The sequence below is a fragment of the Leuciscus leuciscus genome (assembly GCF_965113295.1).
Source record: "Leuciscus leuciscus genome assembly, chromosome: 14".
Lineage (NCBI taxonomy): Eukaryota > Metazoa > Chordata > Actinopteri > Cypriniformes > Leuciscidae > Leuciscus > Leuciscus leuciscus.
In genome coordinates, this window is record NC_138738.1 from 43228672 (window position 1) to 43244132 (window position 15461).

The window sequence follows — 15461 nt, forward strand, 5'->3', positions numbered from 1 at the left end:
CAGGGAATAGTGTATCAGACCCTCAAGAAATTAATAATCAATTTAAACTGTTGTATTCTTCGTTGTATCAGTCAGACTCCTTCAAAGATGCTAATCTTATTGATAACTTTTTTGAAAATCTTGACATCCCTCAAATTAGTAACGAGTCAAAAACCAAATTAGAGGATCCTATTAGACTAATCGAAATTCAGCAAGCTATTGCTCAGATGCAGAGCGGAAAATGCCCAGGTCCTGATGGCTTTCCTTCAGAGTTTTTAAAGAAGTTCTCTCTCCAGCTCTCCCCATTACTACTTTCGGTTTTTGAAGAATCCCTAAATGATGGGCATCTTCCTCCCTCTATGCGGCAGGCGTCAATATCACTGATCCTGAAACCTAACAAAAATCCATTAGACTGTGGGTCCTATCGTCCAATTTCCCTTCTTAATGTAGATGTGAAAATCCTGGCTAAGATTCTCTCTCTAAGGTTGGAATCTGTTATTCAAGACATCATTCATCCGGACCAAACTGGCTTTATAAAAAACAGACAAAGCTTCTTTAACCTTAGGAGGCTGATGAACATAATTTATACCTCATCAGACTCATACATGCCAGAAGCCCTAGTCTCTCTCGATGCGGAGAAAGCTTTTGACCGCGTTGAGTGGGACTATTTATTTTGTACATTAAAAAATTTGGGTTTGGTGACAAATTTGTGTCTTGGATAAAACTCCTATATTCTTCCCCTGTGGCATCGGTAAAAACGAATGGTATTAGTTCTGAATATTTTTCTCTTCACCGTGGGACAAGACAGGGTTGCCCCCTATCCCCACTTTTGTTCGCTATAGCTATAGAACCTCTTGCAATCTCTTTTCGTTCTAACTGTAATATTACTGGCATCCATAGAGCAGGAAAAGAACAGAAAATTTCCCTCTATGCTGATGACGTGGTGTTATATATTTCAAATCCAGAAACTTGTCTTCCACATGTTTTAAGTATTTTAGGTCAATTTGGTAGCGTCTCTGGTTATAAATTAAACTTGCATAAGAGTGAGTTCTCTTACGAGAGGTTCTCTCGTATTGCGTAAGTTTAGCTTACGCTACGGGTAAAGTCATCTTTTCTCGAGATATGAAGCAAAAAAATGATCCTTAATTTTATATATCTTGTCAACGCAGTGCGGCAGCAAGCTGACCTAGAGCAGGCAATCTAGCGTGCTCATAGGCTGCTCTGCGGCAACTGCAGCAGCCTATCACTGAGCCCTTGGCGTGACGTCACGTCCAATGAGCGCGAGCAGCGCGCCTACGCGTCACGGCCCGAGGCGGGGCGTGGCAGAGGGTATAAATACGGGCTGAGAGGCTGCTTTCACTGATTTTTGTCTCTTCAGCGAAGCTCTTCGCATCGCTGATCTTTGAGGAAGCCGCCGTTGAAACCAGCGCTTTGCAAGCCGAGGATTCTGCCTGAGGAAGCCGGCCGCCTTCGCCGCCTTCAGCTATCCCTGCCTGCTTCGCTATCCGGCGAAACATATCCTTTCTATTATGCATTGTATTTCATGTAAAGCTCCGCTCAGCGACAGAGACCGCCATGTTATCTGCACTCTCTGCCTGGGACCGGACCACGCTGCCCTCGCCCTCGCGGCGGGTGGCTGTGAAATGTGCGAAGAACTGCCGATGTCGACCCTGCGGGCTCGACTCGCCTTGTTCGACGCTCCAGCTGTCTCTCCGTCTGCCTCCACCGGGCCGCGCAAGAAGAAGCGCTGCTCTCAGAGGCCACCGGAACCCGCAGCAGCAGCTGAGCGCTCGCCGGAGCCCCTCCCGCGAGCCTCGCTATCTCCATCTCCTCCCCCCCTTCCCGACGCGCAGCGGCCGGCCTTTGCCCGCACTGCCGTCGCCTCGGGGGATGAAGCGGACGACGCTGTTTTAACGGACAGCTGCTCTATCCTGGCCTCGGACAGCGAGGAGTGGTCTGGCTCCACCTCCTCTGCACAGGAGTCTAGCCGGTCCCGCGCCAGTGTCGACGCGGAACTGCTCCGCCTCCTCACCAAAGCGGTCGAACAATTGGGACTCGACTGGTCCCCACCGAGGGCGCCCGCGCCTAACCGACTTGACGGGTGTTTTCTGCCTAGCCGCCGCCCAGCGCCTGCCTCTAGGTCAGCACCCTTCCTGCCTGAGCTCCACACTGAGCTCTCTAAGTCGTGGAACGCCCCATTCTCCGCTAGACTCCGCTCACCGGTCTCCTCGACCCTCTCCCAAGTGGACGGGGCCGCCGAGAAGGGATATACTCAAATTCCCCCGGTGGAAGATGCTGTGGCAACGCACCTTTGCCCGCCATCCGCCAGATGGCGCTCAAAGTCTGCCCTGACGTCCAAGGCCTGCAGGACCACATCAGCACTCGTCGGCCGCGCCTTCTCCGCCGCCGGCCAGGCTGCTTCCGCCCTGCATTCAATGGCTGTGCTCCAGATCCTCCAAGCCGATCTCCTCCGAGAGCTGGACGAGAAAGGCCCGGATCGCGCCGTTCTCACGGACCTGCGTAGCGCGACGGACCTCTCCCTTCGCGCCACAAAGTCCGCTGCACAAGCCATCGGGGGATCGTCGATCGCTTCTCGGAGGTGCAGAAGGCATCGCAGGCGATGAATCTCTTCCTGCCCCGCCGCTCGAGTTCGTCTGCAGGCCGCTCTCAGCAGCCTCCTGCACGGAACTCTTCTCAGCGCTCTGCCCAGCCTCCGTCTTCGCAGCGACGACAGGGCGGCCGCCCTAGGTCGCGCTCAACCAGCCGTCACAAACCGCCTCCCCCCCGGGGACCCCGGCCCAAGGTGACGCTCAAGCCTGAGCCCGCGAAGTCCTCCTAGCGGCTGCAAGGAGGAAAAGATGGCTGAGTCCCGCTGCGGCCGGACCGCCATCAAAGCGCCCAGCTCTGCCAGTCCCCTTAGAAAAGGCTACTGCAGCAGCTTACATCGCAGCCAACGAGCCAGTAATACAACTCTCTCGCCTGCACACAAACGCCGTTTTCACGGCGACCCAGAGAAATCTCATAAAGAGTATGGTTTCGGGTTTTCCGGCTCACGCCGAAGGTGTCATGAGTGTAGAATTTGTGCCCACGCCCCAGTGCTCACCACTACACACAAACACGATCTCCCCGGTAACGCTCACAGAGCGCACTCTCATAAAGCGGGCACGCGCCGCTCGAGTGCTAAAGGTAGAGAATGTGCCCGCTCTTCCAAGCCCACACCTACCCACTGCCCGCTCTGTCACACAGTTATCCCGGGACGCAGATCCTCTAAAGCTCCCTTACACTGGCCGTGTTGCATATGTAAGCCCTGTGCCCGCTCACGAGCGCGCGCACTTACTATCAAACACGTTAAACCTCATGCCGCTCTCGCGCCACGGGTTTCTAGCATCAAAATGTGCCCCGTCCCCAGTGACCGAGCCGTTATGTGCTGTACAGCCAGTCACCATTGTTCGCGAGCCCCCATATTCGAGCACCGGCAGCGCGCGCGCCGCCCCGTCCTCTCTGATAGAGGTTCCCCATCCCGCCCAGCGCGGCGATCCGAACCCAGAGATCATTCGACCCCTAGCTATGTGTGCGAAAGCATGGCAAGCTATCCAGGGCGTGTCAGAATGGGTGCTGAATACTATAATGCACGGCTATTCGCTTCAATTCGCTCGCCGTCCCCCGCGCTTTCTAGCACGGACAGAGACGAGAGTGAATACAGAAGTAGCGCATCTGCTTCAGGCAGAAATAGCAAAGCTGCTGCACAAAGGGGCTATAGAACAGGTGCATCCTTCTCAGAGCGAGTCGGGCTTTTACAGCCGTTATTTCCTCGTACCCAAGAAGGACGGAGCGCTGAGACCTATTTTAGATCTGAGACATTTGAACAAAGCTCTCATGAGACGGCCGTTCAAAATGATCACGACCAGACAAATCCTCGCGCAAATTCGCCCGGGAGACTGGTTCATCTCTCTCGATCTAAAGGACGCATATTTTCAGATTCAGATAATACCCCGTCACAGGCCATTCTTGAGATTCGCCTTCGACGGTCGGGTATATCAGTACACCGTCCTGCCGTTCGGTCTATCTTTAGCACCCCGTACATTTACGAAGTGCATGGACGCGGCTCTCTCTCCCCTGAGGAGACAAGGAATGCGGATACTGAATTATCTGGACGACTGGCTAGTCCTCGCGCAGTCAGAGGCAGAGCTTTTGTCTCACAGAACAGCGCTTCTCAGCCATCTGGAATGCTTGGGTCTCTCGGTCAACTGGACCAAGAGCTCATTACTGCCCCGCCAGTCGACTTCCTTTCTCGGAATAGAACTGGACTCGGTGGCTATGACGGCCAGATTGTCAGAGCAGCGCGCGCGCCGCATTCGACATCTCGCCGCGTCTTTCCAGACGGGCAGTCAGGTTCCGCTGAGGACATTCCAGCGAGTCCTGGGGCATATGGCCTCAGCTGCAGCAGTGCTCCAGCTGGGCTTACTGCGCATGCGCCCGCTTCAACGCTGGCTGAAAGCGCGAGTGCCTCACCGAGCCTGGACGGCCGGCCGCTTACGAGTCAGAGTGAATCATGGCTGTGTTTCAGCCCTGCAGCCCTGGCTAGCAGCCGAATGGTATCGCACGGGAGTGACGATGGGAGTTGTCTCGCACCGGAAAGTTGTCTCGACAGATGCGTCCAACCTAGGTTGGGGAGCGCTATTAGAGGGCAGACCGGTCTATGGCCCTTGGTCAGACCAGGAGAGTCACCTTCATATAAACTGTCTAGAGATGCTGGCGGTCGAGAAAGCGCTCAAGCACTTCCTCCCATACCTACAGGGCCACCATGTACTAGTCCGCACGGACAACATGTCAGTGGTAGCCTATGTGAACCGTCAGGGCGGTGTCAGATCCAAAACACTCTGCGCCCTGGCGGAACGCCTCCTTGTATGGGCTCAGCACTCACTGCGCTCGCTGAGAGCCGCGCATGTGCCGGGTCTCCTGAACGAGGGTCCAGACAGACTGTCCAGGGACAATGTTCCCCTGGGGGAGTGGTCTTTGCATCCCCAAACAGTCCAGTCGCTGTGGCGCCGTTTCGGCAGAGCGGAAGTCGACCTCTTTGCGTCAAAAGACAACGCGCACTGCCCACGGTTCTTTTCCAAGAGCGAGGACGCGCTGGCCCAAACCTGGCCCAGCGGCCCGCTTTACGCTTTTCCCCCTGTCTCTCTGCTGCCACAAGTCGAGAGAATCAGGGAAGCGCGCCACACGGTGCTCCTCATAGCCCCGTATTGGGAGAATCAGACGTGGTTCCCAGATCTAATACGGCTGGCGGACACACCCCCCTGGCCGATACCGGTGAGAAGAGACCTTCTCTCTCAAGCCCGCGGCTCGATCTGGCATCCTCATCCAGAGCGCTGGTCTCTGCATGTATGGATAGTCAACGGATACCCGTTGACTTGCCAATAGGGGTTGTGAACACGATCACACAGTCTAGAGCTCCCTCTACGAGACGGCTCTACACATCTAAATGGTCTGTGTTTAATAAATGGTGCACCGCCCAAGGGCTGGATCCACAAACATGTGAGGTGTCGCGTGTGCTTTGTTTCCTCCAAGAGCTGTTGGACATGGGCAGGTCCCCCTCCACGCTCAAAGTATATGTTGCGGCCATATCAGCTTTTTCCGACTCGGCGCTGGGCCGCGCATTAGGGAGGAATGAGTTCATTATCCGCTTCCTTAGAGGAGCTAGGAGGATGAACCCCCCGCGACCCCCCTCGGTTCCTATTTGGGATCTTTCCCTGGTCCTAGAGGCCATGAAAGCGCATCCCTTTGAACCCATGGAAACTGTGGATATGAAATACCTCACGCTCAAAACCGTTTTTCTGATAGCCCTGTCTTCAGTCAAACGTGTGGGTGACCTGCATGCGTTATCAGTTAACGCGGCATGTCTCGAGTTCGGACCTAATGACTCTAAAGTCATTCTCAAACCGAGACACGGTTATGTCCCCAAGGTGTTGGGCACACCCTTCAGAGCACAGGTCATTTCTCTCTCAGCTTTGCCGGCTACCGGCAGCGAAGTTGACAGTAATCTCCTTTGCCCTGTCAGAGCGCTGAGAAATTACATTACGCGCTCCGCCGCCATGAGGCGCTCGGAGCAGCTTTTCGTTTCGTTTGGTGGGCGCACCAAGGGTCTCGCCGCCTCGAAACACACTCTGTCCAGATGGATAGTGGACGCTATTGCAGCTGCTTATGCGTCTAAAGACCTGCAATGCCCTTTGGGCATCAGAGCCCACTCTACTAGAGGCATGGCCTCGTCATGGGCTTGGACTAGCGGAACTTCTATTCATGACATTTGTACGGCGGCGGGCTGGGCCTCCCCGTCTACATTTGTTAGATTTTACAATCTAGAAGTTCCCGCCCTGCAGGCTAAACTTTTATCAGTCTAAATCTCGCGTAGGCCGGCCCACTTCTGTGCGCGGGCTACTGCTGTTTGATTTAGCCCTCCTGGTTGAGCTGTACAATATAAGGGTTGGTTAGTCAGACCGGCCGCGCCGTTCTGTTCCCCCTACTATGTGCTTATGTACTTGCGCTAGCCATATCATTGGCCGCCTGGCTCACACTCTCGTGTTCCCCGGGCTTCCCTGGGACTCATTCAGTGGATGCCGGGCGCGCACGGCGTTGACAAGGGAGTTCCCGTAGCGTAAGCTAAACTTACGCAATACGAGAGAACCTCTCGTAAGAGAACGTACTCGGTTACCTAACGTAACCTCTGTTCTCTCTAGAGAGGGAACGAGTATTGCGTAACCCGCCGTGCTCGCGCCACGAGCTCACTCGCTTCTGCGACAAAAACCAGTGAAAGCAGCCTCTCAGCCCGTATTTATACCCTCTGCCACGCCCCGCCTCGGGCCGTGACGCGTAGGCGCGCTGCTCGCGCTCATTGGACGTGACGTCACGCCAAGGGCTCAGTGATAGGCTGCTGCAGTTGCCGCAGAGCAGCCTATGAGCACGCTAGATTGCCTGCTCTAGGTCAGCTTGCTGCCGCACTGCGTTGACAAGATATATAAAATTAAGGATAATTTTTTTGCTTCATATCTCGAGAAAAGATGACTTTACCCGTAGCGTAAGCTAAACTTACGCAATACTCGTTCCCTCTCTAGAGAGAACAGAGGTTACGTTAGGTAACCGAGTACGTTTTTTGCAATCAACACAGCCGCAAGAGATCTTTTAGCATCAAAAATTCCATTTAAATCAACCTCAGATAATTTCCGTTACTTGGGAGTTACAATAACACGGAAACATGTAGATCTCTTCAAACATAACTTTATTCCAATCTTGGAGAGAACAAAAGAGGATCTTGCTAGGTGGAAAACTCTACCACTCTCATTAGTAGGTAGAATTAATGCCATAAAAATGAGTATTTTATCCACATTTTTATTTCTATTCCAAAATATTCCGGTATTTATACCAAAGGCATTCTTTAAATCCCTAGATCGAATGATTTCAGATTTTATTTGGAACGGAGGCCCAGTAAGAATACAGAAACTTTTCCTTCAGCAACCCAAAAGATTAGGTGGATTTGCACTTCCATACTTCTTATTTTACTACTGGGCAGCAAACATTCATAGCATTTTATATTGGAGTCAGTCGCATTATGGTCTTTGTCACTGGGTGCCGGCATGGGTTGAAATAGAATGCGATTCTTGCAGCCGAGTCTCTTTACATGCTCTGTTATGTTCTTCTATTCCTATAAAATTTTCCCACTACTCTTCAAACCCTTTAGTTCTGCATAGTCTAAAAATTTGGCAACAATTTAGAAAACACTTTGGCTTTCAGAAAATGTCGGGTCTGTCTCCTATATATAAAAATCCTTCTTTTTTATCTTCTATTTCAGATGGAGCCTTCGCATTATGGTTTAGAAGGGGCATTGTAAATATTAATGATCTCTTCCACGATAATACTTTTGTTACTTTTTCATACCTATCAGACAAATTTAACCTTCCGAAAACTCACTTCTTTAGATACCTTCAGACTCGCGAATTCATAAGAAATAAATTCTCTCACTTTCCTCATGCACCTCAGAAACAAGAGATTGATCAAGTTTTAGAAATAAAAGTCTCTAAAGGTGCTGTTTCTAATATTTACAAAACTATTTTTTCATTTACTGCGCACTCAGATTTTTCACCCATGTCTAACATAAAGCAGAACTGGGAAACCGATATTAATCATGTTTTTACGGATGAAGAATGGTCAAAGGTCCTTCCTCGAGTTCATACCACTTCTATTTGTGCTCGTCACTCACTAATACAGTTTAAGCTGTTACACATAATATACTGGACGAAAGCTAAACTATCCAAAATTTACCCGGATCTCGATCCTACGTGTGACCGATGTCGACAAGCCCCGGCTACTCTTTTCCACACTTTTTGGCTTTGCCCAGCATTAACCTCTTTCTGGACTTCAATCTTCAAGTCAATCTCGAATGTTTTCATGTTAGATGTTGAACCCTGCCCCTTAGTGGCACTATTTGGTCTTAATCCCGCAAATGTATCTTTATCATCTTTACAGTCTAATGCTCTAGCTTTTTGCTTAATAATTGCCAAAAGGCTTATATTGTTGATCTGGAAAAATCCTCTTCCACCCAGCTACTCTTATTGGATGCACGACCTGTTGCAGTTTATTCAAATAGAAAAAATTTGGTTTACCTTGATTGGCAGAACAGAACAATTTCATACGATTTGGCATCCTTTTCTTTCGCATTTTAAAAAATTATGTTTTTTCTATAAATAACCACTTATGAAACCATTCTTTTGCATTTGACCCTAGCTGTTTTTGTCCTCTCTCCCGCCCTTGTTTGTTTGAGAAACAGAGTACATAAAAAAAAGGGGAAATAAATTGTATTTGTTTTCTTGACAAATGGCTTTGATTGGTTAAAAAAGGTGTGAAGGTGTTGTAAGGTTTTTTCCCTTTTTTTTATTTTTTATTTCCTTTCCTTCTTTAGTAATATTTACAGTCTTGCTGTATTATTTTTTTTTATTGATACTAGATTGTACATGCATACTACACTATTAGTATTTATACTTGTATTATTGGGTAATGTACTAGCATGTTTTGGAATAAGCAGATATAATCCTTTTTACTTTTTTATTTGTTTTTTTATTTGTATTTTATTTTCCTTTTTGAGTCAGAGAGTAAGAAATGCGCCTGTTTAATTTCATCTGTATATTTCTTATTATTATTATTGAGCAATATGTTGATACAAACTATGTATTGTCTTTCATTTTCTCTCTGATTGGTAAAACACCAATAAAAAGAGTTAAACTAAAATGTTTAAACTCTAAAAGCTCTGAAATTATCAAATGACTTGAATCTTTCGCTAACCCACGACGCCACAGGCTGTAGTTCTGCAAGATTTGCTACAAAAGCTATAACAAGACAGCTTTTTTTATTTTAAATGGTTTCATTTATCGTGTTTGTTATATACATTTTGATTAGAGTGGAAATTATGTTAAATATGGAAAATAAAGTGAACTTGACTGACTGCTTCATTTCCACTATAAGATTTTATATGCAGAGAGGTTTTAAACAGCCTCTGTTCTGTTGGTTAAACCGACACATGGATAACATGTAAGATATCTTTGGTTCAGGTGCGATTCTGGGGCGCTCGGAGACGCAGGAGTGTGTGTTTTATAACGCGAGCTGGGAAAAGGACGGCACGAACCGGAGTGGAATCGAGTCATGTTACGGAGAAAAGGACAAACGACGACACTGTTTCTCCACCTGGAAGAACCGCTCAGGAACCATCGAGATGGTGAAGCAGGGATGCTGGCTCGATGACGTCAACTGCTACGACAGGTGTGTGTGTGTGTGTGTGTGTGTGTGTGTGTGTGTGTGTGTGTGTGTGTGTGTGTGTGTGTGTGTGGTGATCAATGATGAAAACACATTCTCTCTGTGTGTGTGTGTGTGCAGCAGCGAGTGTGTGGAGCGTAAGGAGAATCCCGATGTCTTCTTCTGCTGCTGTGAGGGGAACATGTGCAACGACAGGTTTCTCTACAGTCCAGAGACGCTTCAGAGTGAGTTTTAACCCTCAGGTTTTCCACGTGAAGCTGCTGAGACACACCTAAATCAGCAGAAGCCTTTACTGTGTTTCACACGTTTCACTTCAGACAGGCCTCGCAGAAATCAGAAGCATCAGAAATGCTTGTCTTGTCTTTTTTTTCTTGTGAGTTCTCCAACTGTTTCTTTGAAACGGGCCACCGATTTGCAATGGCCGCCTCTAAAATAAGATTAGTACATGAACAGAATCCGCTCAGCAGGAGTGAAGTTTCCTAACCTAACGCCATGCAATAAGTTTCCAGCAACAAGCAGTTTGTCTGTCCACACCAGACGCGACAACAAATCAATCACAACCAATCAGAAGAGCGTGTGGGCGGAGTCTCTCGGCACTCGCAACTTAATGGATAATGAATCAAATTCATAAATACTACCATTCATAGAATTCATAAATACTACCATTTCAACATTATTAAAAAATACTGAGTGACTGACACCATCTTTGTCATAGAATACACTCGTTTGTTAACAGTTTTAACCCTCTGGGGACCAAGCTGTTTTTGGGGCCCTTGAGATGTTCTGACATGCTCTGACATTTGTGCTTTTTTCAGTTATTTATAAACATGTTAATGGCAAAGGTGTAAATTCACTCTATATAGCACAAACAGGCCTACCATAATATGCGAGCAACATGTATGTAGATGTTTGTATTTTTAAGAGAATAATGTTTATGCGTGGTTATTTAAAAAAATAAAAATGAAAGTTGCTGAAATAAGACCACAAAACTCATACAAAATATGTGCCCACAAGACTTTTGACTAATGGATGTTTTCTCTTGGAGTTCTAGCTTCAAAATTATGTGAAAATAGTCTTGCTTTATCGTTCACAAAAAAAAAATACATTGATTTAAATGGTGTAAAACAGGTTTTGCTTGGAAAGCCAATATGCGAGGGGGAGGAGTAGTTTACACCTTAGATTACCCAGTCCCACCCACTCTGCATAATGACTCTGCATAATTAGCCATTCATTCAGGTGTGACACTGACTGAGCCACAATGCAAGGACAAAATAGCCTATATATTTAGAAGAAGACTTATATTGACCATTTAAGATTTTGCTTACATCTATCTTGTAAATATGTTTTGCTATTTTATTAAAAAGGTTACAATTACAACAATAATTACAATTTCAGCAATATTTCTGCAAAAAAAGTACTCTTTCTTTGTAAAAAAAAAAAAAAAGATTATAGGCCTACATTTTATCATATGTATTCATTAGTTTGAATATAGCCAACATTGGAACATCTTAGTCTATGACTTTATTTTTGACAAAATAGTATTTTATATATATGAGCAGAAAAGCTTATTTGATGTGACAGTATATTCTACAGTAAAAACTGTACCCAAATCTAGTCAACAAAATGTTGTCTTTCATACTTCGCCTGACTGTAACGCAGTAACTGTAACTGTAAAAGCAGTTTATTCTTTCACACACAGACGCGCGATTCATATTTAGGCTAAACAGTCTTTACAAATATGTACCCTTCATTCATCTCACAGAAACGCTATTCATATTATAGAAACGCGATTCATCTTTTTGTTTACATAAGCCTACAACGTTATTCCATAACGTTATTCCACATTAACACTTGAGAAAGGATAACTTAGCCTACCTCACTCCTCAGCGGGATCTGCTCCTCATATCAGCATGGAAAATTTTCTCCATAAGGTAGGCTATATTATGCCTCTTTGTTTACAGCTGATGTGGGGGCGTTTCACAGACTGAAATGGTTCTCAGAATTTGCGTTTGAATAGCACGCGCTCTCCGGGGCGTGGTCAAATTACTTTTGAATGGCTCCTAATGAGCTCGACTGGAGTCGCTCTCTTTTTATACAGATTACAGAAGCTGATAATATTTGTTTTTTATATAAATTACTTCATTTAAAAGCTGCGATCTCAAGCTTTATGCCCGTGGGTCTGTTTGCCTGTTTGACAGAATTTTCGCGGAGTTATAGATAATTTTCGAACGCGTTTCAAATGGGAGTTTACTGACAGAGAGAAGGCAGAAATAGCATCATGTTAGTTTTTCTTTATTTGTCAAAAAGCAAAACACTTTATTTGTATTGTGAGTATACAGAAAAAAAATAGAAACTGAACAGGATCGATTGATGTATTACACGAAAATGAAAGATCAAAATTAACAGAGCATTTTGTGTTTATTTTTCATTGCAAAAAAAAAAAACGAGCAAAACGCGCAGGCGCGTTTTTGGTCCCCAGAGGGTTAACATTCTTGTTTCCTTTCATTTATTTTCAAGATCTGAGGTCAATTATCCATTGTTCTATCAATACGGCTATAAACTATATTCAAACTCGCATTAGACGCTTTTAACATTAAATAAAGGACATAATCAGTACATGAGATTATCATTGTCATAGTTTGTATGTTGTTGTTTCTAAAATAGAACTGCATATAGTATAGCTTTCTGGCTTTCTAAATGTCCATATTTGTAAAAGTGTCACATTTTCAGTAAATTCTTGTGTCCAGCCACATCGAACCCGGTCAGCCCGAAGCCGGACTCATTTCCCACAATGCTCTACTCTCTGATTCCCATCATGGCTGTTGCTGTGATTCTCTTCATCTCGTTCTGGATGTACCGGCATCTGAAGCTGTCGTACCCGCCGCTGCTCGTGCCGTCACAGGTACTTCAATATCAAAATCAATATCTGTGAAAGGTCTTTGTGTTCAAGAGATCAACTCTGAGATGCATGTTTGGAGCGTTCGGGACTCTTTCACAGGTCACTGCCGTTATACACGTGTATCCATATGTCTTTTGGGTTACACTTTATTTTAAGGTGTCTTTATTACAGTGTAATAATACATTCAAGAACAAAGTAATATTAATTAACAAAATTACTTACTGTTGGGTTAGGGTTTGGTTTAGGGTTATTTGCATATAATTATGCATAACTTACTGCTATTATAACAGCAAGTACATGTAACATAAAGGACACTGTAAAATAAAGTGTTACTGTGTTGCTGGTCATTCATAAAAACAACAATCAACTATTGTACCATTGGACGGCAAGTGTCACTGCTAAAAGTGATTTTCTTACTCAGAATTTTTGTCTTGTTTTCCAGTGTAGTTTAAACAAGAAAATAATCTGTCAAAGGTTGTTGTTTTTTTTTAAGCATAAACTCACTCAATTTTGGATTTTTTTTATTTTCCAGTCTTAATATTTTATGTCATTTTGCATTTCAAGTCAGTGTTATTTTAGTGTCATTGATATATGATTCTATTTTTATTCATATTTTGAATTAGGTAGAATTTTTTTATACTTCTGTTTTTATTCAAAATTTTAGTTAAAGCTTTACAAATTCAGTTTTTTTGTGTGTGATTTTATTCATTTAAAAAATGCATATATAGTTTTTATAGGTTTTAGTTATTGGTTTGAGTTATTTAAATACTTTAAAAGTTTCAAACAAGACAAAAGTACTGAATGAGAAAATGATTTTATTAAATATGTTGGGCATGTTTATCTTCTTCCAGGGGGATTCATCAAGCAACACCATCCCAGAAATCTTTATAAAATGGTGTTCATGTTGTGTAATAAGTCAAAGGATTGTGATTGGTCCGTCCTGACCAGTGCTGAGATTAGATTTTTTGAAGCGTACTGTCAGTGCGTTTGCTTGTTGCTTTATTCTTCTTTAAAGGGTAACTAAACCCCTGGTCAGAGCCTGACTCCACCCACTGTCAATATTTGAAAAATGCTAGAAAAGTGGGCAGACCCCAGCGGAGATAGAGGGGACGAACCGTGAGCGGGGGGGCGTGCACCTGAGTTTGCTCACAGGGTCGCAAGACGACGTAAAGTACATGCATCTGATGAGTTTTATCAGAGCCCGTCATTCTCTGGTTTTATCAAGTTGATGTCAATAGCGCGCGCTCTCTATATAGGCATATTCATATTTTGCCGCTATGTGAAAAAATCCAGCAAAATGCGCCGACGCGTTTGTCGACCCAGAGGATTAACTTTAGCCTAACCATAAATTGTGATTAAATTATATGATCACTCACATCAAGACGCCGCTGCGGTGGTGGAGTCCATGCAGGAGCGTTTGTCACTGCGTCGCTTTTCAGCGCGAGCTGTGTGGAGAAGCCCATTTCCACCTCTATTGCGTTGGAGAAGCAATCCCGCGAAAATGCAGGTTTCACACTCACGGTCTTCCAGGCCAAGTGCATGCAAACACTGGCGCCTATTTTCCAAGTCTGCTGGAAAGTTATGCAGTCCAGCAGTGCTGTTCCTTGCAACCAGCAACACTACACCTACGTACCCTCCTGACCACTGTGCACAGATAAATCTACGCTAGCTCGTACCAGGGGCGTGATGAGCTCGTACCAGGGGCGTGATGAGCTGGAACCTGCTTACGTCACCTGCCACCTTTTACGTCACTTGCCACCGCAACATCCAATAGGAAAATTCATCTGCAGTAGCCACCGTTCAACCTTAAGAGGGCAGCACTCAGATGTTTTTACACCATATATTGTAAAATTAAAACACTTTATACCCAAATGTCAAAAAAGTTACTCGAATCAATGAACAGCACTAATAAAGCCTCATTCTTACAGATCATTAAATAAAAAAAGTTAGTTTAGGGTTTAGTTACACTTTAAATGGGGGACAAAACAGTCCATAGAAGTGCTAATTAGATTTTTTTTAGATAGCTAGGTGCATATGTGTTTGTTAGAGTGTGGGTGTGTGTGTGTTTGTGTGTTTCTCATTGTGGCATATGAGAATCTATCACAGACACCACATCAATATTTCTCATTCTCATGCTGAGATGATTTTAAGCTCGTTCTTGCTCTCATCACAGCACTTGTGTGCTAGAAACAGTGAAATCCCTCTCTTCATCTTTTGCTAGCGCGCCTTTCATATCATGATAGAGGTAAGAGCTTCATTCACTCTCCCATCCTGCCATGCCGATGCTGTGGTTTTCATCCTCGTTCATGAGTTTGTGATGCGGTCACTCTTGTCTGTAAATGGACTCTTCCTTCTTTTTTTCTTTCTTTCTCACTCACTCGCATGGATTAATATTTAAGTTCTCCTGCATTAGACACTGTTTGTGTGGAGAGTCTCAGCAGTGATTGGTGTGTTTGTGTGGACAGTCTCAGCAGTGATTGGTGTGTTTGTGTGGAGAGTCTCAGCAGTGATTGGTGTGTTTGTGTGTTTGTGTGGAGAGTCTCAGCAGTGATTGGTGTGTTTGTGTGGAGTCTCAGCAGTGATTGGTGTGTTTGTGTGGAGAGTCTCAGCAGTGATTAGTGTGTTTGTGTGGAGAGTCTCAGCAGTGATTGGTGTGTTTGTGTGGAGTCTCAGCAGTGATTGGTGTGTTTGTGTGGAGTCTCAGCAGTGATTGGTGCGTTTGTGTGGAGTCTCAGCAGTGATTGGTGTGTTTGTGTGGAGTCTCAGCAGTGATTGGTGTGTT

General features: G+C 45.5%; 1 protein-coding gene across 3 annotated transcripts in view; it reads left to right on the forward strand.

Moving 5' to 3' along the window:
• The window catches only part of acvr2ab (activin A receptor type 2Ab), an 86586-nt gene that overhangs the window by 58805 nt on the left and 12320 nt on the right, over window positions 1-15461 (forward strand). For all 3 annotated transcript variants that reach the window (XM_082136162.1, XM_082136163.1, XM_082136164.1), the window contains 3 exons: window positions 9579-9786; window positions 9901-10004; window positions 12528-12682. In XM_082136162.1, coding sequence (XP_081992288.1) covers window positions 9579-9786; window positions 9901-10004; window positions 12528-12682 — 467 coding nt within the window. The remainder of the gene's footprint in view (window positions 1-9578; window positions 9787-9900; window positions 10005-12527; window positions 12683-15461) is intronic.